The sequence below is a fragment of the Sarcophilus harrisii genome, chromosome 3 (assembly GCF_902635505.1).
Source record: "Sarcophilus harrisii chromosome 3, mSarHar1.11, whole genome shotgun sequence".
NCBI lineage: Eukaryota > Metazoa > Chordata > Mammalia > Dasyuromorphia > Dasyuridae > Sarcophilus > Sarcophilus harrisii.
This window is the reverse complement of record NC_045428.1, coordinates 149,258,776-149,280,814: the sequence shown is the minus strand read 5'-3', so window position 1 is coordinate 149,280,814 and position 22,039 is coordinate 149,258,776. Positions and strand designations below refer to the sequence as shown.

At 31.6% G+C, this 22,039-nt stretch overlaps 1 protein-coding gene across 1 annotated transcript in view; it reads left to right on the top strand.

Moving 5' to 3' along the window:
* The window catches only part of TMTC4 (transmembrane O-mannosyltransferase targeting cadherins 4), a 93,486-nt gene that overhangs the window by 59,276 nt on the left and 12,171 nt on the right, over positions 1 to 22,039 (top strand). The window contains exons 7-14 of the mRNA XM_012546242.3: positions 1,144 to 1,236; positions 1,479 to 1,643; positions 2,522 to 2,724; positions 4,807 to 4,978; positions 5,057 to 5,188; positions 15,468 to 15,547; positions 15,794 to 15,901; positions 16,008 to 16,149. Coding sequence (XP_012401696.2) covers positions 1,144 to 1,236; positions 1,479 to 1,643; positions 2,522 to 2,724; positions 4,807 to 4,978; positions 5,057 to 5,188; positions 15,468 to 15,547; positions 15,794 to 15,901; positions 16,008 to 16,149 — 1,095 coding nt within the window. The remainder of the gene's footprint in view (positions 1 to 1,143; positions 1,237 to 1,478; positions 1,644 to 2,521; positions 2,725 to 4,806; positions 4,979 to 5,056; positions 5,189 to 15,467; positions 15,548 to 15,793; positions 15,902 to 16,007; positions 16,150 to 22,039) is intronic.

Here is a 22,039-nt window from a genome sequence, read left to right as displayed (position 1 = left end):
AGATGATGTGTTTGCTTTTCAAAGACTATATTATCAATTATTAATCATATTACTCTAGTCACTATGGGGTGTGCAAAAAAAAACCCATTTAATTCAGAAGCATGTATTCATGATACTGTGCATGCCCTCCTTTCACATAGACAAAGACATGGAATACTGTATATTCACAGATTAGTAAACTCAAAGTACATACAGGGTAAATTTCAGTGAGAGAATACTTGAACTTTTTTATTGAGGAATGGATTTATGTAAGAGTGGGCATCTTAATGAAACTTTAAATAAAAATAAGATTAGTAAGGGGAGTATATGAGGCATACAGAGGCTTTGTACAGGGAATAGCAAGTAATTCATTTTGGTGGCAGGAATACAAGAGATATAAAGGAAAATAATGTGAAATAAGAAAGTTATCATAGGATCATAGACTATCTAATAGGGCTATCCTCCCTCATTTTATAGATGAGTAAACTGAGGCACAGGAGAGAACTAGAAACTTTCCTCAAAGTCTCACAGATGGGTGGACTTTAAAAAACAAACACAAAAGTTTGCATTTTATCAGAGGCAATAAGGAGACACTAGAGCTTCATTCATAGGGGAATTACATTTAAATCTCTGCTTTAGGATCACTAAATCTCCTTTGATCTCCTACAAGCTTGCCCTTCCACTATTTTTTCTCATGCTTTTTGAACATTTCATTTCATCTTCAGTCTTTTTTTTATCACCTCTGAACATTGAGATGAACTGGGGAATGCCAATGGAAAGGTACACAAGAGGAGGAAGAAAAGGAGGGAGGAAAAGAGGAAGGAAGGAAAAACGGGAAGGAAGGGAGGGAAGAAAAGGAAGGAGAGAGGGAGAAAAGGGAGGAAGGGAAGAAGGGAGAGAGGGAATAAAGCTCAAAAGCATTATGTGATATTAGTACAGTCACAAAGTGATAGAATATTTGATGAAAATTTGACATATTAATTGATTCTGAGCTGCTGTAATGTAGAATTATAAAATTTATTTTTTTGAGAGATAAGTAAGACCTTATCAGCCTTGCAATCTAATCCTCTACTTATTGGTCTATTTTACAATAATGTTTGCATAGTGATATAAAACAGAGATCAATTTTTCCATAATTAATTAGTATATTTGTTGTTTTGATAGGGTTTCAATGCTGTATTTGATGCCCTGGTGATAAGTAAATTAAATATTTTAGAAATTGTTCAGAAGGTACGACATAAAGAAAAATCATTGGAGGTAAGTATGTATATTCTCTTTACTCAAGACATCTAAAATGTGAAGTACTACAGTAGATTAAAATTCTGTCTTCATTATGTTTAATGAAACTTTTGCATTTTAAAAATACAATAATCAAAGAAGTTAAGGCAGAATTGTCTTGTGTGTTTAACTGCACCATTGCTGCTTGGCTATTACTGCAGTCAGTATTAATATCTTTGTTTTTTTTTTTTGTTTGTTTTTTGTTTTGTTTTGTTTTTTAGAATATTGGATGGCTTAAGAATGGGAGTCTTCTCTTCAGACTGACTCTCCTGTTTTCTGGAGGGGCAACAATACTTTATATGCGCTGGAGAATTATGGGCACTGGGCCACCAGTCTTTACTGAAGTTGACAACCCAGCATCCTTTGCAGATAGCATATTTATCAGAGTGAGTCTGGAGATATGCCATTTGGGTTTCTTTGTTTAAAAAAAGATTCCCATTCCTTGATTGGTAATGAGTCCTTCAGATCTACCTTTGATAGCATAGTTAGTGCTTATTTTTTAAGATTAATGATTATTCTTAGAACTGGTTCTCGGCACTAGGAGTTAAGGTAAGAGACTGTTATTTTTTTTTATTTTTTGTGTTTGAAAGAAAAAAGTTATTCTTTCTTTTAAAAAACAAGGTTGTCTTCCTGCCTTAATGGATTTTTAGTACTCTTAATCCTCCCATTCCATCTTCATTGAAGAACATTTTGGATTGATAATAGGTGTCAAGAGACATTAGTTTTATCCACCAATAATATGAAGACCTTTTAAAAATTATTTGGATTTACTTCATTTTTCTAAAAGTCAAGAGGAGGAAAAAGGGAGGTGATCAAATGGCAGTTTTTTTCTGTGCTATATATAACAAGAAGGATTTAAGAAACTATAGTAGAATTCCATTACACTGCTGCTTTCGGGGACTAGAACAAATTTCCCCCTTTTCCCCTTCTCCACCCTCCCCCTCCCCCCGCATCGACTTTTTAATGTTACAAACAGTATATGTCACTGTGTACATAGGGATATAATTTGACCTCAGGTTAAAACAAATTGCCTTTTTTATTCTGGTACTTTTAAAATGGGGATTGTTTATTTTATTTGTTGAAATCTGAATGTAGTTTTGCCAGATTACAAAATATTGTCCCCTGTCCCAAATAAAATCTTATAGATTTACTTCATCCAACTTTATTTTTTAACAAGAAACATCTTAAAAACCTCAAAGTGAAGATAGGATTTTTTTTTTAAGTTCAGTATCAAATAAATGTTTGTTTTCCTTTTGACTGACAGGCTATAAACTATAATTACTACTATTCATTGAATGCATGGTTGCTGCTGTGTCCCTGGTGGCTGTGTTTTGATTGGTCAATGGGCTGCATACCCCTTATTAAGTCAGTCAGTGACTGGAGAATAATTGCACTAGCAGCACTTTGGTTCTGCCTAATTGGTCTAATATGCCAAGCTCTATGCTCTGAAGACAGCCATAAGAGAAGGTAAGAGGCAGTGCTGAATTTTAAACTCTACCCAAGGTTGAGTCAACAGTAATTCAGTACTGATCATTTTAATGATTCAATGGAAACAATATCCAGAATTATGTTTCAAATAAATATTCATGTCAATTACTACAGTTTCATCCCAGTTTGGGCCCATCACCAGAAATGACTAGTGGGATACAAACTTGGAGGAAGAGGTATGGATGGCTGCTTTATTTTTTTAAATCCCCATGAAGTGGCATTTTGAGATCCTTAACACCATAGGTGGTAAAGAGTAATTTATGGTCAGAACAGAGAGTGTAATTGATGTGTGTTGTGGCCATCATTTCACAATTCTCTTTTTAAAAAAAAAAAATACCCTTATGAAAGCTGTAGTGATTCTGTCATCATGGTTTGATACAAAATAAACTGCTGTCCCAAAGAGAGTATTCTTTATTTCTAAAAAGGTTATTGAGAAAATAATTGGAAAAAAACAATTGTGTTTTGTGAAGAAGAAAAGTAGGTTTACATCCTCCTGTAAGCAAAAGTCTTTTTATTGTTATTAAATTATTAGTTTCTCAAAATAAATTAAGTTCTGAGTTTGCTAGTGTTTTTAAATTGGTTGTAGTTTTAAAGAAAAACAAACTCTTGTCCTCATGCAGTCATTTCTACAAGGGATATGGGATTGGTTTTTGTAAATATCATAAGAACCAAATACATAAAAGGCGGCCTCAAATTTGATCTAACTTATAATCACTCTGTTTCCATTTACTGTTTGTAATCATCTCTTTCACTCAGAAACAGTAACCTATTTCCACAATTATGTTTGAGTGACTAATACTCTTTCTCTTTGCTTAAGAATGTCGAAGGTGATATAGTCCCTTCATCAAAGAAAGACACAAAGCAAAACATATTTTCACTTATCATATTCATGATTCTTAAAATAAAACTATGTTATATGAAGTATTTTAATGAAGTTTCTAAAACAATTATTTATATTTAAACCTACATTTTTATTGAGCTACTTCTGGACTTAAATGGTATAAAGTATCTTAAGAGTATTCTTGTTAATAAGCTTACAAAAATGGACCCATCTTTACTTAATTTTTTAGAGTATTAATATTTGTAAATTTTGGTGTTCTGTGTTTCAAAGTAATTTTCTCAGACAATTAGTAGAAAACACTCCACTATCAAAAAAGTATTTTGGGGGGCAGCTAAGTGGTGCAGTGGATAGAATACCTGCCCTTTAATCAGGAAGATCTAAGTTCAAATGCAGCCTCAGACAATTGATACTTACTAGCTGTGTGACCTTAAGTCACTTAATCCCCATTGTTTTGCCCCCAAAAAAAGAATATTTGAGGTGTGTTAAGAGTACAGTGGAAGGAACAGTGAATGTGGAATAAGAAGTAAATTCAAAATCTACTTCTTCCACTTAGTACAATATTAGGGAAATCATTTAATCTCTTTAATCATTGATTTTTTTTTTTTTACCTATTAATAGGGGGTTAGATGAGGGGGCTTTGAGTGTTATGATGTGCTAATGGGTAAACTTTCATTTGTACATTTTTTTATATACTAATTTGCTATGTCATATGCCAAGTACAATAATTTGATCTGAATTATTGGTAGACATAGTATCCCAGGTTGTATGGTTCTAATATCATTAGTTGATGACTGACAATAATATATCATATATTCTCCAGGTCATCCAAACAATATATGCTATTATAAGCTGGCAATATACATTCTTTTAACATTTTTGACACTGACAAAAAAGAACAGTTATGATAACAAATCATTTTATTTATACTTACAGGATAAGGCTTCAAGATCTGAACAAAATAAAAGTCAACCATGAGGTTAAAAATTAAAGTTTACCATGAGGTTTAAAAAAAAAACACCTCAAGAGTATCTCTTATTCTTTACTTTCATTGCCACATTAAACTCCCACTGATGATAATTGTCTTCATACAGCTTTTCTGATGATAGATAGCGTGACATAGTCTTCAAAGTGGTTAATTTAATACTTACAGTTTATGACAAAAATGCATATTTTTCTTCTGAAGCTTAAGTATAGCCATTCTACTATTCTTTAATTTCTAGAATCCTCACTCTGGGATTGGGATTTCTCATTATCCCATTTCTTCCTGCAAGTAACCTGTTTTTCAGAGTGGGATTTGTTGTTGCTGAAAGAGTCATCTACCTCCCCAGTATTGGATACTGCGTGCTTCTAACATATGGATTTGGAATACTAAGCAAACATACTAAGAAAAAGGTATTACCCTTGAAGCTTAATAGAGTGGACTATGGTGGATCTATTAGTGAAATTTAACACATTTCTCTTTTCTTTAAGAAACTCATTGCTGCAACTGTACTAGGGATTTTACTCATAAATATGGTACGTTGTATTACCCGCTGTAGCCAGTGGAGAAATGAAGATCTGCTTTTCAAGAGTGCCCTGTCTGTGTGTCCTCTCAATGCTAAAGTAAGTTGATGAACATTTGAAAATAATATTTAAAGGAATATTTAATAAATTAAAAATACTTAATTTTCCTTAAGGGCATTTAAACTCAGCCATCCAAATGAGAAAAAGTTTGTTTTTTGCACAGCACCAAGCACAGCACCATATATTTTAAAAAGTATTTAATATTTTCCCATAACTTTTGTAGTTACTTTGTAAAATTCAACATCATCAAAATGGTTATTCAAAATAGCCATGTGTCAAAATGTTATCTTAAACAAGTATTCATATGAGATCAAATTGACCAAATTAGCCATTGAAATAATTGTAGGGGTGGTGGCATTTTGGTGAAATCACCTAAGGGGAGCTTAGTTTTATATAACCATGGCACTGAATTCCATGAAAATAAAGTCACAGACTGTTGTAGTTAGTAGAGATAACTATTAGTCATCTGGTCTAAGTTCAGGACTTAGTGGTGGAAAGGAACTTTAGAAATCATCTACCTCAACATCATCATTTTATAGGCAAGGAAGCTGAGCTCAGTCAAGAAAGACGAAGTGATTGGCCCAAGAGCCTGGCCTTAGGAAGTGGCCAGGCTATGATTCCAACCCCCAGTGTTTACTCAAATCCAATTCCCTTGTTTTACAGATGAGGAAATTGAGACCTGGTAGCATATTCAGTTCTCAGATTGAGATCTTCAGACCCCAGTTCAGGGGTTCTTTTTACTAAACTTTGTTAACTGACTTTAGTCAGGCAAACGTCTAGTAACTGGTAGAGAATCAGAATTCAATTATAAGAGCCTATGTAAATTGTAAAAATGTTCATATTTTTTCAGACCCCAGTTCAGGAGTTCTTTTTACTAAACTTTGTTAATTGACTTTGGTCAGACAAGCATCTAGTAACTGGTGGAGGAGCAGAATTCAATTATAAGAGCCTATGTAAATTGTAAAAAGTTCATGTTTTTCATCAATTACCATGTTCTACCCTTCATCTTGATGAATTGTATATTTTCCTCTAACTCTTTGTAATGAATTCCCTTTAAATATTTAAGCTATAGTATGGGGGGGGGGGGGGGGGAAGAGATCAGAATAAAGGGAACCTTGTGATCTTCTCCAGACATGGACCCTGGGGTTTGTACTAAAAGCTATTTATTTACTTTTCTCCTTTATCAAATTTGAAGCTTTTTGAACTAAGAAGCTTTTAAAAATTTTATCCTTCTAATTTCTCCATAGTAACTAGGATAATGCTATATATATAGTAGGCATGTAGGATCTGTTTACTACAGATTGAAATAAAAATTTTAAAAATAATTTTAAAACATGTCAGGAGCAAAAGAAAAACTAAATCTTTTTAATGAGATTAACAAATCCTCAAATACCTGCTCTATATAAGACTTCCAGCAAAGTGCTGTTTGAAAAAAGAGAATTCTGAAACATGAATAGTGTATACCAAAGAATAGCTTATCTCTTTCTGAAGAACAGGCAAGGACTTTTAATGTTGGGGTAGTTTTAAATCTTCTGTTCTACCTCTGGGCCTTCAAAGTAAATAACTGACATTACTTCATTTCATCTATTTAATTAAGGTCTTTAAATATGTTATCTATAATATTTTAATTGAAAAACATTATAATTGTATCTATGTTTTCTTTGGTTTTACTGGAGCTTTAGATTTGATGCCAGTTACTTTTTTGTTTATGGTCACAGTCTATATATTTGAGCCAGTATTTTTACAAATGGATTCTTTGGTTACTTCAGAATTCTTGAACAAGGAAGTAGAACTCTTGTGGATATTGGATTTGTCCAACTCTGTATGGATGTAAGCTGAAATAGAAGAATACAGCTGAATAGATGGAAGAACTGGAAAGTTAAGGCATTTGAGGGAATATCAATATGTGTCTTGAAGTCGTCTATAATTTATGAGGGCAGAAATTGGGATAGAATGATTGTTGGGCATTGAACTCTTTGAAGAAGAGGGAAGAATAGCCCAGAGTTTTATAGATGGTGACTACCACAGTTTGAAAAAATCTGCATTAATAACCAGCTGGAAGATCATGCCCTAAAGTCATTACCAATAAATGTCTAAAATAAACTGACACATCATTTAGAGGCTCAATAGAACTTATATGTCATATAAAAATTATGAAGTAGAATGGATAAACTCATACTCTTACAATTTCATATGACTCCAGAATGATCAGAATATTCTCTTTTAACATGACTCCTTTAAACTGAAGAAATGCCCAAAGAAACAGTAGTTTCTTTAGACTGAAAATAGGGCATTTGATCTGGAAAGAAAAAAAATTGCACAAATTATAGATGCATGAACAATTTATGACAGAAAAAGTTCTGGGAGACTTAATAAATGGAACATTCACTTTGAGCCATTCACATAGCATTTATAGTTTAACAGATATTTAACTGTAGTAGATAAAAGAGAATCATGTTGTTATTCTTATTCCTGCTCAGGTATGGTATAGAATGTAAGTCTCTTGACAATTAACATTATTTCTCTTTTTGTCTTTGTATTGTTGGTAACTAGAACAGTGCCTTGCATAAGATGCTTACTTACCTGATAGATCTTTTTAATTAAAAATAGGCTTCATAGCTTTAACAAAATTTGGAAAAATGTGTCAGAAATGATTAAAAGTTTTAAAGTAAAATTTTCAATTCAACAGACATGCTTATTAACCACCTATTCTATGCACAACACTTGGGATACAAAGACAAAAATGAAATTCTTCCTCCTCAATGAGTTTTCATTCTACCAAAGGGCTACAACATGTGCACAAATTAGCAAATACAAAATTGTACTATATAATTTTAAAAGGGAAGGAAAATATCAAGAAAAAAAATTTGCAATAGTTTCAGAAAGAAACTAGAGGTGAGGAGAGAATTAAAAACTAGAATTGGTTTATTTTTGCCTTTGTATGCTAACATTTACCACAGTACCTAACACATTAAATACATGATTAAGAATATTATAGTCACAGTTCCGAGAATAATTAAAAGACCATTTTAAAGAGAATACAGTAATGGGAGCAATAGGTAAGAATTATATTGCAGAGTGCTTCAGATACAATGTTGATAGCTTTGCATTTTATCCTAGAGGTAATAGGAAGCCACTAAAGGTTTTTCAGTTGATCTGTATTTTAGTGATATCTTTTAGAGTCAGGGAGACTATTAGAAGGCCTTCCCAGTAGTAGTTCAGGAAGAAGTCATGAGAAATTAACATTGATATAGATCTTTAAAGTCTTCAAAATACTTTTCAGACATCATCTCTTTAGAGCTTTACAACAACCTCAGAGAATAGGTATTATGTTTATTATTATCCTCATTTTACATATGAGGAAACAAAAGATCAAATGACTTTGCCCACAGTCACACAACTGGGAAGTGTCAGATGTGGAATTTGAATTTGAGTCTACCTCACTCCAAATCCAGTATATATTCTATCTAGCGTTCTTTATGTATGTTGTCATACAATAGGTACAGAAGGCAAATAGAAGCTATCTGAGTGAAGGAAAGAAAAGGGATATATGAAAGACATGTAGTAGAAATTGAATGGACAAGACCTGAAGTTTAAAAGAAATGAGATTATTATCTAGGTGTAATATACATATTGTAAATTCACATTGTAAAGTGACGCAATAATGGGTCAAGTATAGTAACTCTTCATTTAATAAACCTTGGGAAATTGGGTGTTCTGGTTAATTGAGTTTTCCAGCCAACTGATAAGTTAACCTAATGAAGCTGCCTACATTAAAAACACTACTGCATAAGATGATAGGATTTGTATCTTCAGAATGCTTTCGGCAACACATATTTGTATAGCTCTAAATTGCATATTTGGTGATGTTGATTTTTTAGAAAATAGTACTTTACAAAACAAGTCTCCAGTCTAGTAACCAGTCCAATATAGTGTCAATGTGCTTGAAAAGGAACCTCATAAAAGCACAAAGTTAAAGCTATCTATGACTTTAGCAAAGCCAAAAAAGGATAAAAATCTTTCCCCTAAACTCATAAAACAGTGAGGAAGGAAAGGAAGCAGAAAGCTTTAGAAGTCTATAAGAAGTGACAGATTTTAAAAAAATAATTATAAAATTGTATCTGAAATGAAGGAAGCTAAATTCTGAAAATATCAGATATTTGGAAAAAATTAATAAAAGTACTCAGGTTGATATAATCTTGGAAAAGTAAATTTCAAGTTGTCTCTATGGTCTTAGCTACCAGAATATTCCCAGAATAAAAGCTGAAGCCATTTCCCCCTCAGAGGTCTATGTTTAAAAAAAAAAAAAATATATATATATATATATATATATATATATATATATATATATATATATATATATATATATATATATGAAGTCTTAAAAGTTTTGGAAAGTGACTAGTGAATAAGTTATGTGACTCTATAAATAACTATGACCCTGTTCCCCCAAGATAGGAGAGATACTATGTATTTATTATAGAGCTGGACTTTGTGGTCATTCCACTACCCCTTGATTATTGAAAGACTTTGATTACAAAGTGACTTTTTAAAACTCCCTTTCTTCTGAAGACTTGAGACAAGCAAATGTCTATTTCTTGTCTATCTCACATGAGTTTTCAAGTCTTCTGAGCACAGACCACTCATAACTTCTATTCATCTCACTGTAGAATAGGCAGCTAGAAAATTCTGGCTACTAGAATGCTCATTATTATAAGTGAAAAGTGACAGAAAAGAATTACCATATACCTAAAACAAACAACAACAACAAAAATAAGGCCAAGCTACAGCATTAAATAATAATGGTAATTCACACTTCTATAGTACTTTCATAGGGTCATAGATGTTATTGTTATCCATCCTTTGTTCTTGAACGAGGAACCTTGAAGGGGACTGATGACAAGGTGATGTCTTGACTTGCAAGAGAATTGGATTTAAGTGAGATTGGACTGTGCAGTCATCAGCCTAACTCTTACCTCCAGAATCACTGGAGTTCAGTGGCAAGATATAGGTCAAGAAGATTGATGAAGGCCCCCCAGAAGGATCAAAGACTGAGAGCTGTCAGGGATTTTAGAAATCATCTCATCCATACCCTTTACTTTATAGAGGAGGAAACTAAACTTCCCAGCCCTGGGAGGTAGGTCCTTGTGGAAATTATCCTTGTTTTACTCTTAAAGAAACCCAATACAAAATCAGAAAGTATAAAAGATAAATAAGAATTGCTTGAAAATATATATTATCAAATATTGAAGTGGGCTATTAAGAGACATTGAATTTCAGATCTTTAAAATATGGATTTCCATCTTTCTAGAGTGTTATAATTGTCTTGCTGCCAAATTAACTTAAAGTTCTGTATATCTTTTTAGATTCTGTCATATTAACAAGAAAATAGTACTTCAGGGAGAATATGAAATTATGTTAAAAGGTCTGATAAATAGTTGGTCTTTTTATGAAGCTAAAGAAAAGCACAAAAGGTGCTTACTTGGGCATCAAGGTATCTCAATAGCTATAGAAGCGAGCCTCAATTTAGGAAAACCAGAGTTCAAATCCTTCCTTAGTCATTTTACTTAGCTCTGTAACCCTGGGCAAATCATTTAACCTCTGTCTACTTCAGTTTTCACATAATAATAGCACCTATCTCCTAGGGATGTTATGCAAATGAAGTAAAATAATATTTGTAAAGCACTTTGCAAACATCAAGGTACTATGTAAATGTTAGCTATGTCATTATGCAATTTGGAAAGTCAACCAAAGAACAATGAATTCCTTCAAGCGTCTCCCTAATTTTACTTGCTGACTTGTCTTTTTATTTTTAATATCACCAAAAATAAATTGCCTATGATTTAATTTAATAAATGTTAATAGATCTGCTTTTCTATTTTAGATACTAATCCCTTAACTCCCTATTTATTCCTCTCCAGGGATCCAAGGAATCTCCAAGGATTCCTCTCCAGATTTCTTTGGAGGATCTATATAATTCACTTTCATTATCTTCTCTGAATAATTTAGTTAAAAGAAAGATAATATGATCTTCATATTCTTTATTTTTCATATTGGAAAACTGAGGCATCAACAGGTTTATTGACTTCATCTGTGTGGATTCCAAAAGGATTGAGCTGTGAAGGCTAAAACAACTCCAACCTGTAGTATTTCCTCTAGATCATAAGATCTCCTTTGTAAATAAAGGATCTCATGATATTTGTATATTTAAGGTTGAAAAAAAAATCCAAGTAAATTCTTGCATTGTGCAATACTAAATTTAATGTGTGAATAGCTTTTAAAATAATGGGAAGCCCAATACATGGGGATGTAAAAAGGAGTAATAATACTCCTTTTTAAGAAGTGATACCAAAAAACATTTGAATTCAAATCTGACCTTAGACACTTACTAGTTTTTACACCTTGGTCAAGTCATTTAACCCTGTTTATCTCAGTTTCCTCACCTGTGAAATGAGCTTGAAAAGGAAATGACAATTCACTCCAGTATTTTTGGAAAGAAAACCCCAAATGGGATCATGAAGAGTCAGATATATGTGAAACAACTGAATGACACTCAATTACAACATGGTGATTATTGCAGACAAACTGGATAAATGCTGAATTAAATTTTTTTTTTCATTTAACTTTATGTTAAAATTGCTATTAACTTACTCATTTTATTGTTAATCACTATTAATTTTGTAGTATATTGAAGAACCTATTTGAGAATTATCTTTCCCATTTTTCAAAAGAACTTCAGTTAGAATCAGTAAAAGCATCACATATGGGAAAAACCACCATAAGCTGAATTTGTCAACCAACACTTATGTCAACACAAATATGCAAAAATAAGTAGTTTTTTCTCTTCTCAAAGATATCAAATAATTATGTATGCATTTTTGTACCCCACTGGTCCATAACACATTTACAGGCAGGCAACAATCATTTATTAAGCATTTATTTGAGCTAAGTACTGACGACCCCAGGAGAAAGTCATCAGTGAGAGAAAGGGATTACATGGCAGATGGATCTTTTAGGGTGAGAAAACTGAAGGTCTGAGAAATTCCAAGGTAAGATTGCAGCTGAGACATCATGGTAAAGTCCTAAAAGTCGGAAGTATACCTGGGAAGGGATTGAAAATAAAGCCCAGCCTTGGCTCTTCCCCAGAATGGAAGCCCCAGGATGAAATCACCATTAAATTCTTATGGAATTTAATTGAATTTAGTTATTCAGTGTGCATTATTAGGTACTATCTGTCTGTGGAGTGCTATTTAGATGCTAAGTAAAATTTAAGTGATAATGTCATTTTAGTGTAGAAGACACAAGAATATGATGGAAAGACTATACTGGATTTAATCAAAATCACATTCATGCTCTGCTACTTATTACCTTTGTGACATTAGATAAATCAACTCTCCCCCTCCCCCATGATACTCTCCCATCCTAATTTTCTCAGTTGTAAAAAAATGGAATTGGACTCTTAGGATATCTTCTAGTTCTAATTTCTAAAATTTATTAAAAATTAAACATTTATAAATTATTTTCAACTTACTATAGCATTTTTATTTTTGTTTGTTTTTATCTTATTTACAAATTATTCCTGATTTGTGAGAGATCTCTTTTGTCAAAGACCAACAGTTATGTAAAACCAATAATATAACAACTTTGTCTCATGCAGCATTTTACATTTGTAGAACCCTACTACTTCTCTATTTTCAAAAATTAATAAATCTATTTTCTCTCTTCCTTTAGACCTGGAGAGGATCTTAGAGATCTAGTTCAACTAGTTCATTTTACAAATAAGAAAACTGATGCTCAGCAAGGTTCAATAATTTGCCTAAAGTCAATCAGTTAGTATTGTTTTTAACAACCTTTATTTAAACATTGAACCTAAGTGATTTATAAATTTCTTTTCATATGTTTTTAAATTTAAGATTCAGTTTTTTCACTAAATGTAAAAAACAGTATTCAAGATTTTTATTTTAATAATGCATGTAAACATTTATACTTTTTTTACTCCACATGTGTCATATTTTACTGAACTGCTTTAAGCATTTCAATTTCCTAGGCTTTTCACACTAATTGCGATTGCAATTCAGGGATTGCTGGGAAAATTGAAAATTAAACTTTTTTTTCTTTTAAATTTTATAGAAAAGAAAAATTACTCATTCTCTAAATACCCTTTTAATAAACTACCTGATAATAGGGTTGTGTGATTTGTGTACAATATGTCAACCCAGATCTGTTCTCGCTGCTCAAATAATGCATGCTAAAATGGCATGCATGCTAAAGCTGACCTCTGGGTAACTGTTTCCTAGATCTTAATTATGGGAAATGTTTGAAAGTACAAATTATGTTCAGGGTTCTGTAAGACTTTCAACTAATTATGGAGAGCCGTAGTTTTTACTTAAGAATTGTGATTTTTCTTTCTTGGAGTTATGATCTTTGGTCCTCTGTGCTTGCTACAGAAAGCTGTCTGTACTGCAGAGGGCAGTTGAACTCTTTGTCTGAGCTTTTTATTTAGAAAACAGAATTTCACATAACAAAGGAAAGCAGCAGGAGCTAGAGAATGGAAGAAGCTGGAGTCATGTTGAAATCTAAGTTGAAGCTGTATTTGTATTCTTGTTGTTGCAACCACAGCAATAGAGGTTGGCTCCAACTGCCTTCAGTCCCTTTGGGCTTGCTGGGATGTTGGACCAACAGGGCAGGAAGGAAAGGCAAAATTATAGCCATTTAGAGCAGATTTTTAAAAATGTTTGTGCTACTGTTAGTTCTCTTCCAAGATGTAATTTTAAGACAATAATATCAATGAATGGACAGAAATTTATACCAAAAAGTTTAAATTATACTTGATGATTCACAGGAGAACCTACTCATGTCTTCTGTGATTTGTAATTGTCACATAACCTTGTAGGATTAGGTAACTTAGAATTCATGTATGTGCTTTAAAATATGAAAGAAGATGAAAAGGAAAAAATGTAGCTCATTGTTAGTTGATATCCTCCCAGAAAATTCAAATTTTTTATGTTTTTTCTTTTTTTCCTATTTATATCTTTGACTTCTGTTTAGGAATCTTTCTCCTGGCAAGTATCTCCATTTACCTGTGTAGTTCAGCACCTTCTTTTATAATTCACCATTACAGAGAATTGCCTAGGTCGCCCATCATTATGTTGCCAGCATATATCGCACAGGATTTGAATACAGGTTTCCCTGACAGCCAGCTCTCTGTTACACTGTGCAATTAATATAATGTAATTACAAGTTAATCTAATTAATTTTTTAATTAAAGTGCTTCATTTATATCTGCATCTACATCTATAATAATAGATGATAGGATTTTAAAAGGCAGGGTTCCTATCTAATTTGCTTTATATGTTAGTCCTTGCATTAGGTACTCAATACAAACTCAACCTAATGTTGCTGTGTTTTATAACAATTTGCAATGATAACATTAAACCATTGTAATCTAATCTCACTGTCAATATTATTTAAGTAATTGCTCATTCATAACATTTGTTCCTATGGAATCGATTGTTCTCATGATGTTGTTTTCTTAATGGCATATTTTTGTGGAAACAACAGCATCAGGCGGCATAAATTCTTTGTCTAAGTGTGTTTATGAGGATGATGATAGAAGTTTGGTTTCTTCTGAACCAATTATTTACTGTATAATTAACTTAGGTCACAGATCTCTAGTTTTTAAAATGAATATATTAATGTTGCCTTTCAGGGATTCTCAAATTCAGAATTCTTGATAAAGTTTCTTGTCTCCCCTATCTGTTTTTTTTTTAATGAATAGGAATATTTCCCATCTTTCCAGGTTGTTTGTTTTGTTGTTGCTAGTTGCTGCCTTCTCTTGGGGTTTCCTTTGCCTCTGATTTATTAGAATAGAACTAGGAAGCAATGTAGGATAATTAAAAAGGAATTAGAAATCAAGAGCCCTGAATACTGGTTCTGGTTCTGCCACTAGAACCATAAAGTCTTAAAGTTGGAAGAGAATTCTTAAGTTGATAACTGAATTTCTAATTCAACTGAAACTTCATCAAATAATTATCCATTCATTAATCATTAGTCATTTTGGCCAGTCTTCCTTCCCTAGACTTCTCATAAAGGGAGGAAAAAATAAAATTGTGACAAGGATATATTAAAGTATCAAAAAAGCAAAGTCCAGGGATTCTCTCCATCCCTAAAGAACTTGACTAAATCAAGGTAATCCATTTCTGAAGTATTTCATGTCTTCGGTTGAAAGAAGCCATAAATGCTAGTGCTATAGATTTAAAAAAAAAAAAAATCTAGCCACCAGTTGGTACAGTTATGATTTGTGGTTTGTTTGTTTCAGGTACACTACAACATTGGCAAAAACCTGGCTGATAAAGGGGACCAGATTGCTGCCATCAGATATTACAGGGAAGCTGTAAGGTAGTGAGAACAATACTTCCCTGGATTGCTTAAAGTGTATGTGTGCTTGTGTGTGTGTGTGTTTAGTTATATGAGAGTCTATACAATAACATAAGCATGTACACTATTCTGTCTTCTCAGATTTATAGCATTTAATTTTGAATGACCAAATTACAAAGTATTATTGGCATTTCTTGATTGCATAATAAAATTACTAAGAATAAATGGTTTTCTGTTTGTGTTTTTTTTCCCTCCCTTATAACTCAGATTGAATCCTAAATATGTTCATGCCATGAATAATCTTGGAAATATCCTGAAAGAAAGGAATGAACTACAGGAAGCGGAGGAGCTATTGTCTCTTGCTGTACGAATACAGTGAGCAATGTTTATAACAGAATATAGCATTGACAGAAAACAAAATTATTCTTTACATTCTGGGGTTTGAACCTTTTTTTTTTTTTTTTTTTTAATAATTTCCTAGACCAGACTTTGCTGCAGCATGGATGAATTTAGGCATAGTACAGAACAGTCTTCGGAGGTTTGGAGAAGCTGAGCGAAGCTACTGGACAGCAATTAAATACAGAAGAAAATATCCAGACTGTTACTACAATTTAGGCCGTTTGGTAAGCTTGTAATTTACATTTGGCAGAAGAATGTTCATATGTGTGTATCTGTGTATCTGTGACTATGTAGGATGTAGGAGTTTAATTTCTTTTCTTGAAAATCTTTCATTAAAAAAAAACAAATCCTTAAATTAAGAATGTTTCCAATTTGATTTCAGTAAAATTGATAGAAAAGACAAATGCTATAGGTTAAACTAGAGAATAAGTTACATTAGGAGAAAGACCCTGTGAAGCCCTTTCTTCAGCATCTTCTTGAAACCATCAGTTTCTGTTGTTTTATAACTTGAATGAATAAAAGCTTAATTTTTTAAAAAACTCAAATTCTTTGCTCAATCTTTCCTCCATCCTAAAGAGGCTAACTGTATTAATAATTTAACTCAAAGCAGGGATTTGTTATTTATCTGAAAATAGAAATATTGATGTTTGACTCAGGGATATCAAGTCAGGGATGAACTCTTGTCTACAAAGTGCTTAAAACTATTTGATAAGAATCAAGAGACAATTAGTTTACTTATTGATTTATTTTTCCAAGTCTTAAAAAAAACATTCATTTTAGAGCTTGATACGTTTTCTTCTTCCATAAAAAGTAAAAGAAAAAAATGTCTGTCTGTGTGTGTGTGTGTGTGTGTACACATACACACAATAAAATATAGAAAACATACCGTATCTTTAAAATGTTTCTTAGCATTAACTTCCTATGAATCAAAGCATTTTATTTTTAAGTCCTAATTCTTTGTCAGAGAAAATTATTTTGCCAAAACTAGATTATAGTCTTTTTTTATTATGTACTCAATATATCATAGAGTAATAGACAGTCTCTCATTTATTAACTCGGTATACCCTAAGGAAGATTATATCTAAATTGATTTTAAGCAGATACTTATCTTGCCTTAAACATCTATGGAGAAAAACTTCTGAATCACAAAAGTTCTTATCTAAGTTTTTCAGTACTTCAAATTAAACCCATTTTTTCCATCTATCTTTAGGGAAACTGAGAAAAAGCTAAACACTATTCTGAACAGCTGAATAGCTGAAAAACCATTCTTACATTTGAAGAGTGTTGGTGTACATTTGAACCTTGTCTAGGCTTTTGGTTTTTGGCTTAGAGCACTCTCATTTGAACAGTAGAGTGGAGAGAACACTTGGCAACAGTGAGGGACTAAAAGGTCTAAGCATTGGAACACAATTATGTATGGCATGAATTCTAATCTAGCCTGCTACTTAAATAATAAAAGTAACTATAGTTCTGCTGAATTTTTCCATATTCAAATTTTTAAAAAGCTATTTTTTTAATGAGGGTGATGAAAAATAATTGACAAAAAATTAAACTAACTGAAGCATTAAGACTTTCACTTATTTCAAAATTATTTTATAGAAAGGTCTGAGTTATTTAATTGCTCTTTTGCTTTCAAGCTTATATCTGTATATTTGTCAAATCTTTTATCATTAATCATAAAATTTAAAACATTTACAATCTATTATATTGTAATGACATTCAAGTTGTATCAAAGGGCTTCATAATAATGATTTACTGAAGTACTAAGGACTTCATATAACTCTTCTTATAATTTTTTTTAATATCCATGCTTATTTGTGAGGTTTTTGCTATCTTGAAGTTTGGTAGTTTTAGAAAAGCTAAAAGTTAATGTCATATAACTTTTGGCAGTTTTTTATCAGCTTATCTTCTGATGCATATATTTGAATTTCATTTCAGTATGGTTCTATCCCAGATAGGTGTCCATATAATTTGTTCTAATTTGGGGGGAAGCTATCTCTTCCTTTTCTTTTAGGATAATGTCTATAAAAGTGAAGACTTCATGTAGTTTTTTATCTTGTACTTTAAGGTCCTTTTACTTTGCAATTTATTGCATTATATAACTTTCTATAGTATCTCTGGTAACTTTGTCACTTTAAGTCCTTGGAGTTGTGGAAGAGAGATAATTTAGTCTATATACATTTTATGTAAGAGTCACTTCATAAAGAATCTAATATAGAATATAAATTTTATGTAGGTATTTGATGACTAGTATATAAGTGCCTATCTTAGAAAAGTGTTTTATATTAAATATTGCTTATTAATTATGATGCTGTGAAATTATCTATGTTGCCAAATGTTTTTGCTATTAAATTTTAAAGATTTTGTTCTGCATTGCTGTTTTATGTTTTTTGTATTCTTGATATTTTTTAAATCTCAAAGCTAAACTTCAGTCTCTTTTAGCAGTTAAAACTTTTAAGTGAATTAAAGAATTGTAGAAGCCTGATAACTTGAAAGCTCATTTCTTGAAATACTCTTTTGCCAAAAGAAAAACCTTGAGAGAAATTTGCTGCTTTCCCTTGCCTGATTAACATTTATTTGTGCAGAGCAAGTATCTTTAATGGATTGGATCAGCTAATGGATAAATTTGTTTAAACAAATATTATCAGCTAGGCCTTACACAAAGCCTTCCCTGTTTACTGCATGACAAGGTGAATTTGACATATTTTCCAAAAAATATTCTTGGATCTTCCTAAACCACTCGTTATTCCACAAAAGATTCTACCTTGATGATTCCTCATGTCATGGAAGTAACAGAGTTCTCAAAGGCTATTCTAGCACAACAGGAACTTTGTCATTACCTTTAAAGACGGAAAGGTTTCCAATAAAAGCCTCAATATAGACTTTTGATTTTTGTATCTTACCAAACTAAGAGTTATTCCAAACAAGATTTATTTTAAGTGGTATTGAATTTTTTTACCATCATAACATCCTAAATTTTCCTAGATAATCTCATGGAAAAGACATAATGACTTGGGTCTTCTTATTTCTTTGTGGAATAATTATTTGTTGAAGACTTTATAAGTTATGATTTCCAGATCAGCACAAAAAAGGAATATCATTCTCCATAAAGCTGGCCTGCAAGTTTTTTTTTCTGTTGTGATATCCCATTAGTTTAAAAAAAAATCACACGTATACCCAAATATATATGTACTTGTGTCATATACATTCATGTTCTTGTATTATTAGACATTTTAAAAATGAAATAAAGATAAAATTTAAAATATTTAAAATTTTCATTTTAATGACATAAAACAATTCATGTTTACTAAATAATAGTTTTTCATGTTAGTAGTATATAGCTTATATTATTTCATTTTGCTTATTCTGTTACTAAAACTTGCATTGACAATATTATTTAGTAAGGTCAGTCGATGGTAAACTTCTTATATTTGAATCCACATGTAATTGAATATTTTTTAAATTCTAGGTCTGACATTTTGTGATGCATCAATTCAAAGTTTGGTTGTAAATTCAAATTATTTTTTATTTGATTCTTTTGTTTATCATAGCTGGAAAGGTTGCTTCACATAGATATGTAGTTCAAATGTAAGAAGTATACTATTGACTTTTCTTACTTAAAACATAATTCTCAGTTTTCAATTCTAGTCACCAATTAAAGGTTTTTGTGGAAATTCAGCTAATAAATTTCCATGTTCCTGATGTTAGTTACTATTGTGCTGCATTTCTATATTTTAACAAATGAGTTCACAAAACACTGAAGCTTTTTGTTTGGAAGATTTTTAAACAGGTTAGAAAGTTCTTTTTCTAAGTTTTTCAGGTGCAAGTATAAGTGTTTTTATAGGTAACATTTTGTGGAAGTATTTCCAAACATATATTTGAAAAATGTTTTCTCCATAGCATGCATTTCTTTCAAAAAGTGGGTTTCGGTCACTGTTAAAATGATACCTTTACTTTGAAGAAACAAATTAAGTTTTTTTTTTTTTTTTCCAAAAAAATGTTTGCTAAATATTATATTACTGACAGCCACTTGTCAATATAAAAAGGTCAGCAAATTGAAATATTTTTTTATTAAAGAATGCATAGGATAACTCACCTTTTAATTTGATGACTTTTGTATGCTTGGTCATGAAATAAACAACAGACTTCTATATATTAATGACAATAATAAAGGTAGTTAACATATGCTTTTAAGGTTTGCAAAATGCTTTGCATATATTATTTTATTGAAAAAATTTGATATGAAAGGATTTTTTATGATAACACCCCCCCCCATTGGATTTCTTGTCAGATCTGATTAAATCATAATTTCTTTTATTTTGTAATGCGGCTAACCAAATAGCTTATTCTAGGAATAAAAGTGGCAGCTCCACCATTTTCTTGTCTGCTTAGACTCATATTGTCTGTGTTACCTTCAAACCATGGATCTTGGCAAGAATCTTTTTAAAACACTTGCTTATATTGTGAGGGTTATTTGCTTAAAAGTAAATAATATCATGCATAAATCCATTTAACCAGGCACCCAGAAATTGTAATTCCAGTATTCTTAAGCAAACAAATGATTATTGACATCTTGCATTCTATGTGGAACATGTGACCATTTGATACACAGATAGATTGAAGGTGCCAAATACTGTCAACCTCTATATTAAGTATTAACAAAGCTTAATTTTTCTTTAATAAAAAATGTAAATTCTAATGTTTTCTTAATGCATCTTATGATTTAGTTCATACCCCCATTCTAGGGAGCAATGATCTAGAAAAAGCTATCCAGTAAGAAAAGAAGTACATGGTTTTATAGATTCAGAAATAGAAGGAACCCTAGATATTAGTCCAACTGAAGAAACTGAAACCTTAAGAGTTATTTAGCATATCCAGATTCACACAGCTCATAAGCTTTATGGTAGGAACAAATCTTGCTATCAAGTCTACCACTCTATCCACTAGACCATACTACTGGATTAATGCTTTAAGAGTTAAGGTTATATTTTATAGTACTTTACCAAAATTTCACCCAACTCAACCTGCTCTCAACTTTAATAAGCATTGCACCATGAACTAAGCATTTTTAATTGCTAAAATAAGTTTGTTACTGGTCATGTTAATAAATCATATGATAGTGACTTTTGTCTTATTGATTTGTTCTAGTGACTCACTTCAATTGACTAAGCATACAAAATTCTTCTTGTCATTTGCTTATGAAAAGATGTGGTGGAAAGATTAATTATGTTGCCCATTTGACACAGAAAGGAAAGTAAATGTTGATTTAATTGAGATACCTGTGTTTACATTACTTCCTTTCCTTTTGAACTTTTCACCTAATTTCTGTCAAATAAGGGAGGAAATGCTGTTGCTTTAGTTTCTAAGTAAAGTCATGCAAGAAATTATGACAGCACAAGTAAATGGGAGTTAGTAAATGTCTCCATAATTCATTAAATTTTTCTTTCTTTTGCATAATATGTCATTTGTTTGCTATGAAGGTCACAGGGCAAGTCAAAATGTTGCTGTTGTCTTATGAAAGGAAGACAGACTAGACAGTTTGTACTAGAATATGTACCATCCTTAAATCCTGATAAATTGCCATTACTGGCACCTTCACCAGAGTTAAAGAAACAAAACTACATTGAGATAAAGCTCTTATTAGAACTTAGTTAAAGAGGGCATGGGGTTAGACTCAAAGAAACCCATCTTTTTTAAGTATTTTGCTCACCAGTTATGCAAATTAAGAGACAACCATTTTGAATTCTAATGACTGATTTAAAAGTAAAATGAAACATAAAACCTTCTACCTACCCCCCAAAAAAAGGAATTTTTGATTTAAATGTGGTTTTGACACCCAAATTATAATTGTAAAAATTATAGAAAATAATGAGTGTAGTTTAAGGCATAATTTTTGAGAATTTTTTTCCACAGAGAATAGAAAGTATGCTTATTATAAAACTCAAGGATTTTTATTTTTAGTACAGTTATAAAGGAACAACAAAGCTTAAGAGTCATTGATTAGTAACTAGAAAAAACTTTTAACAAAGACTCAAAGTTGACTTACTTTCTAAATAATATTACTGTATGCTTTTATCTTAAAAAATAAAAAACTTATAACTCATCAATTCAACA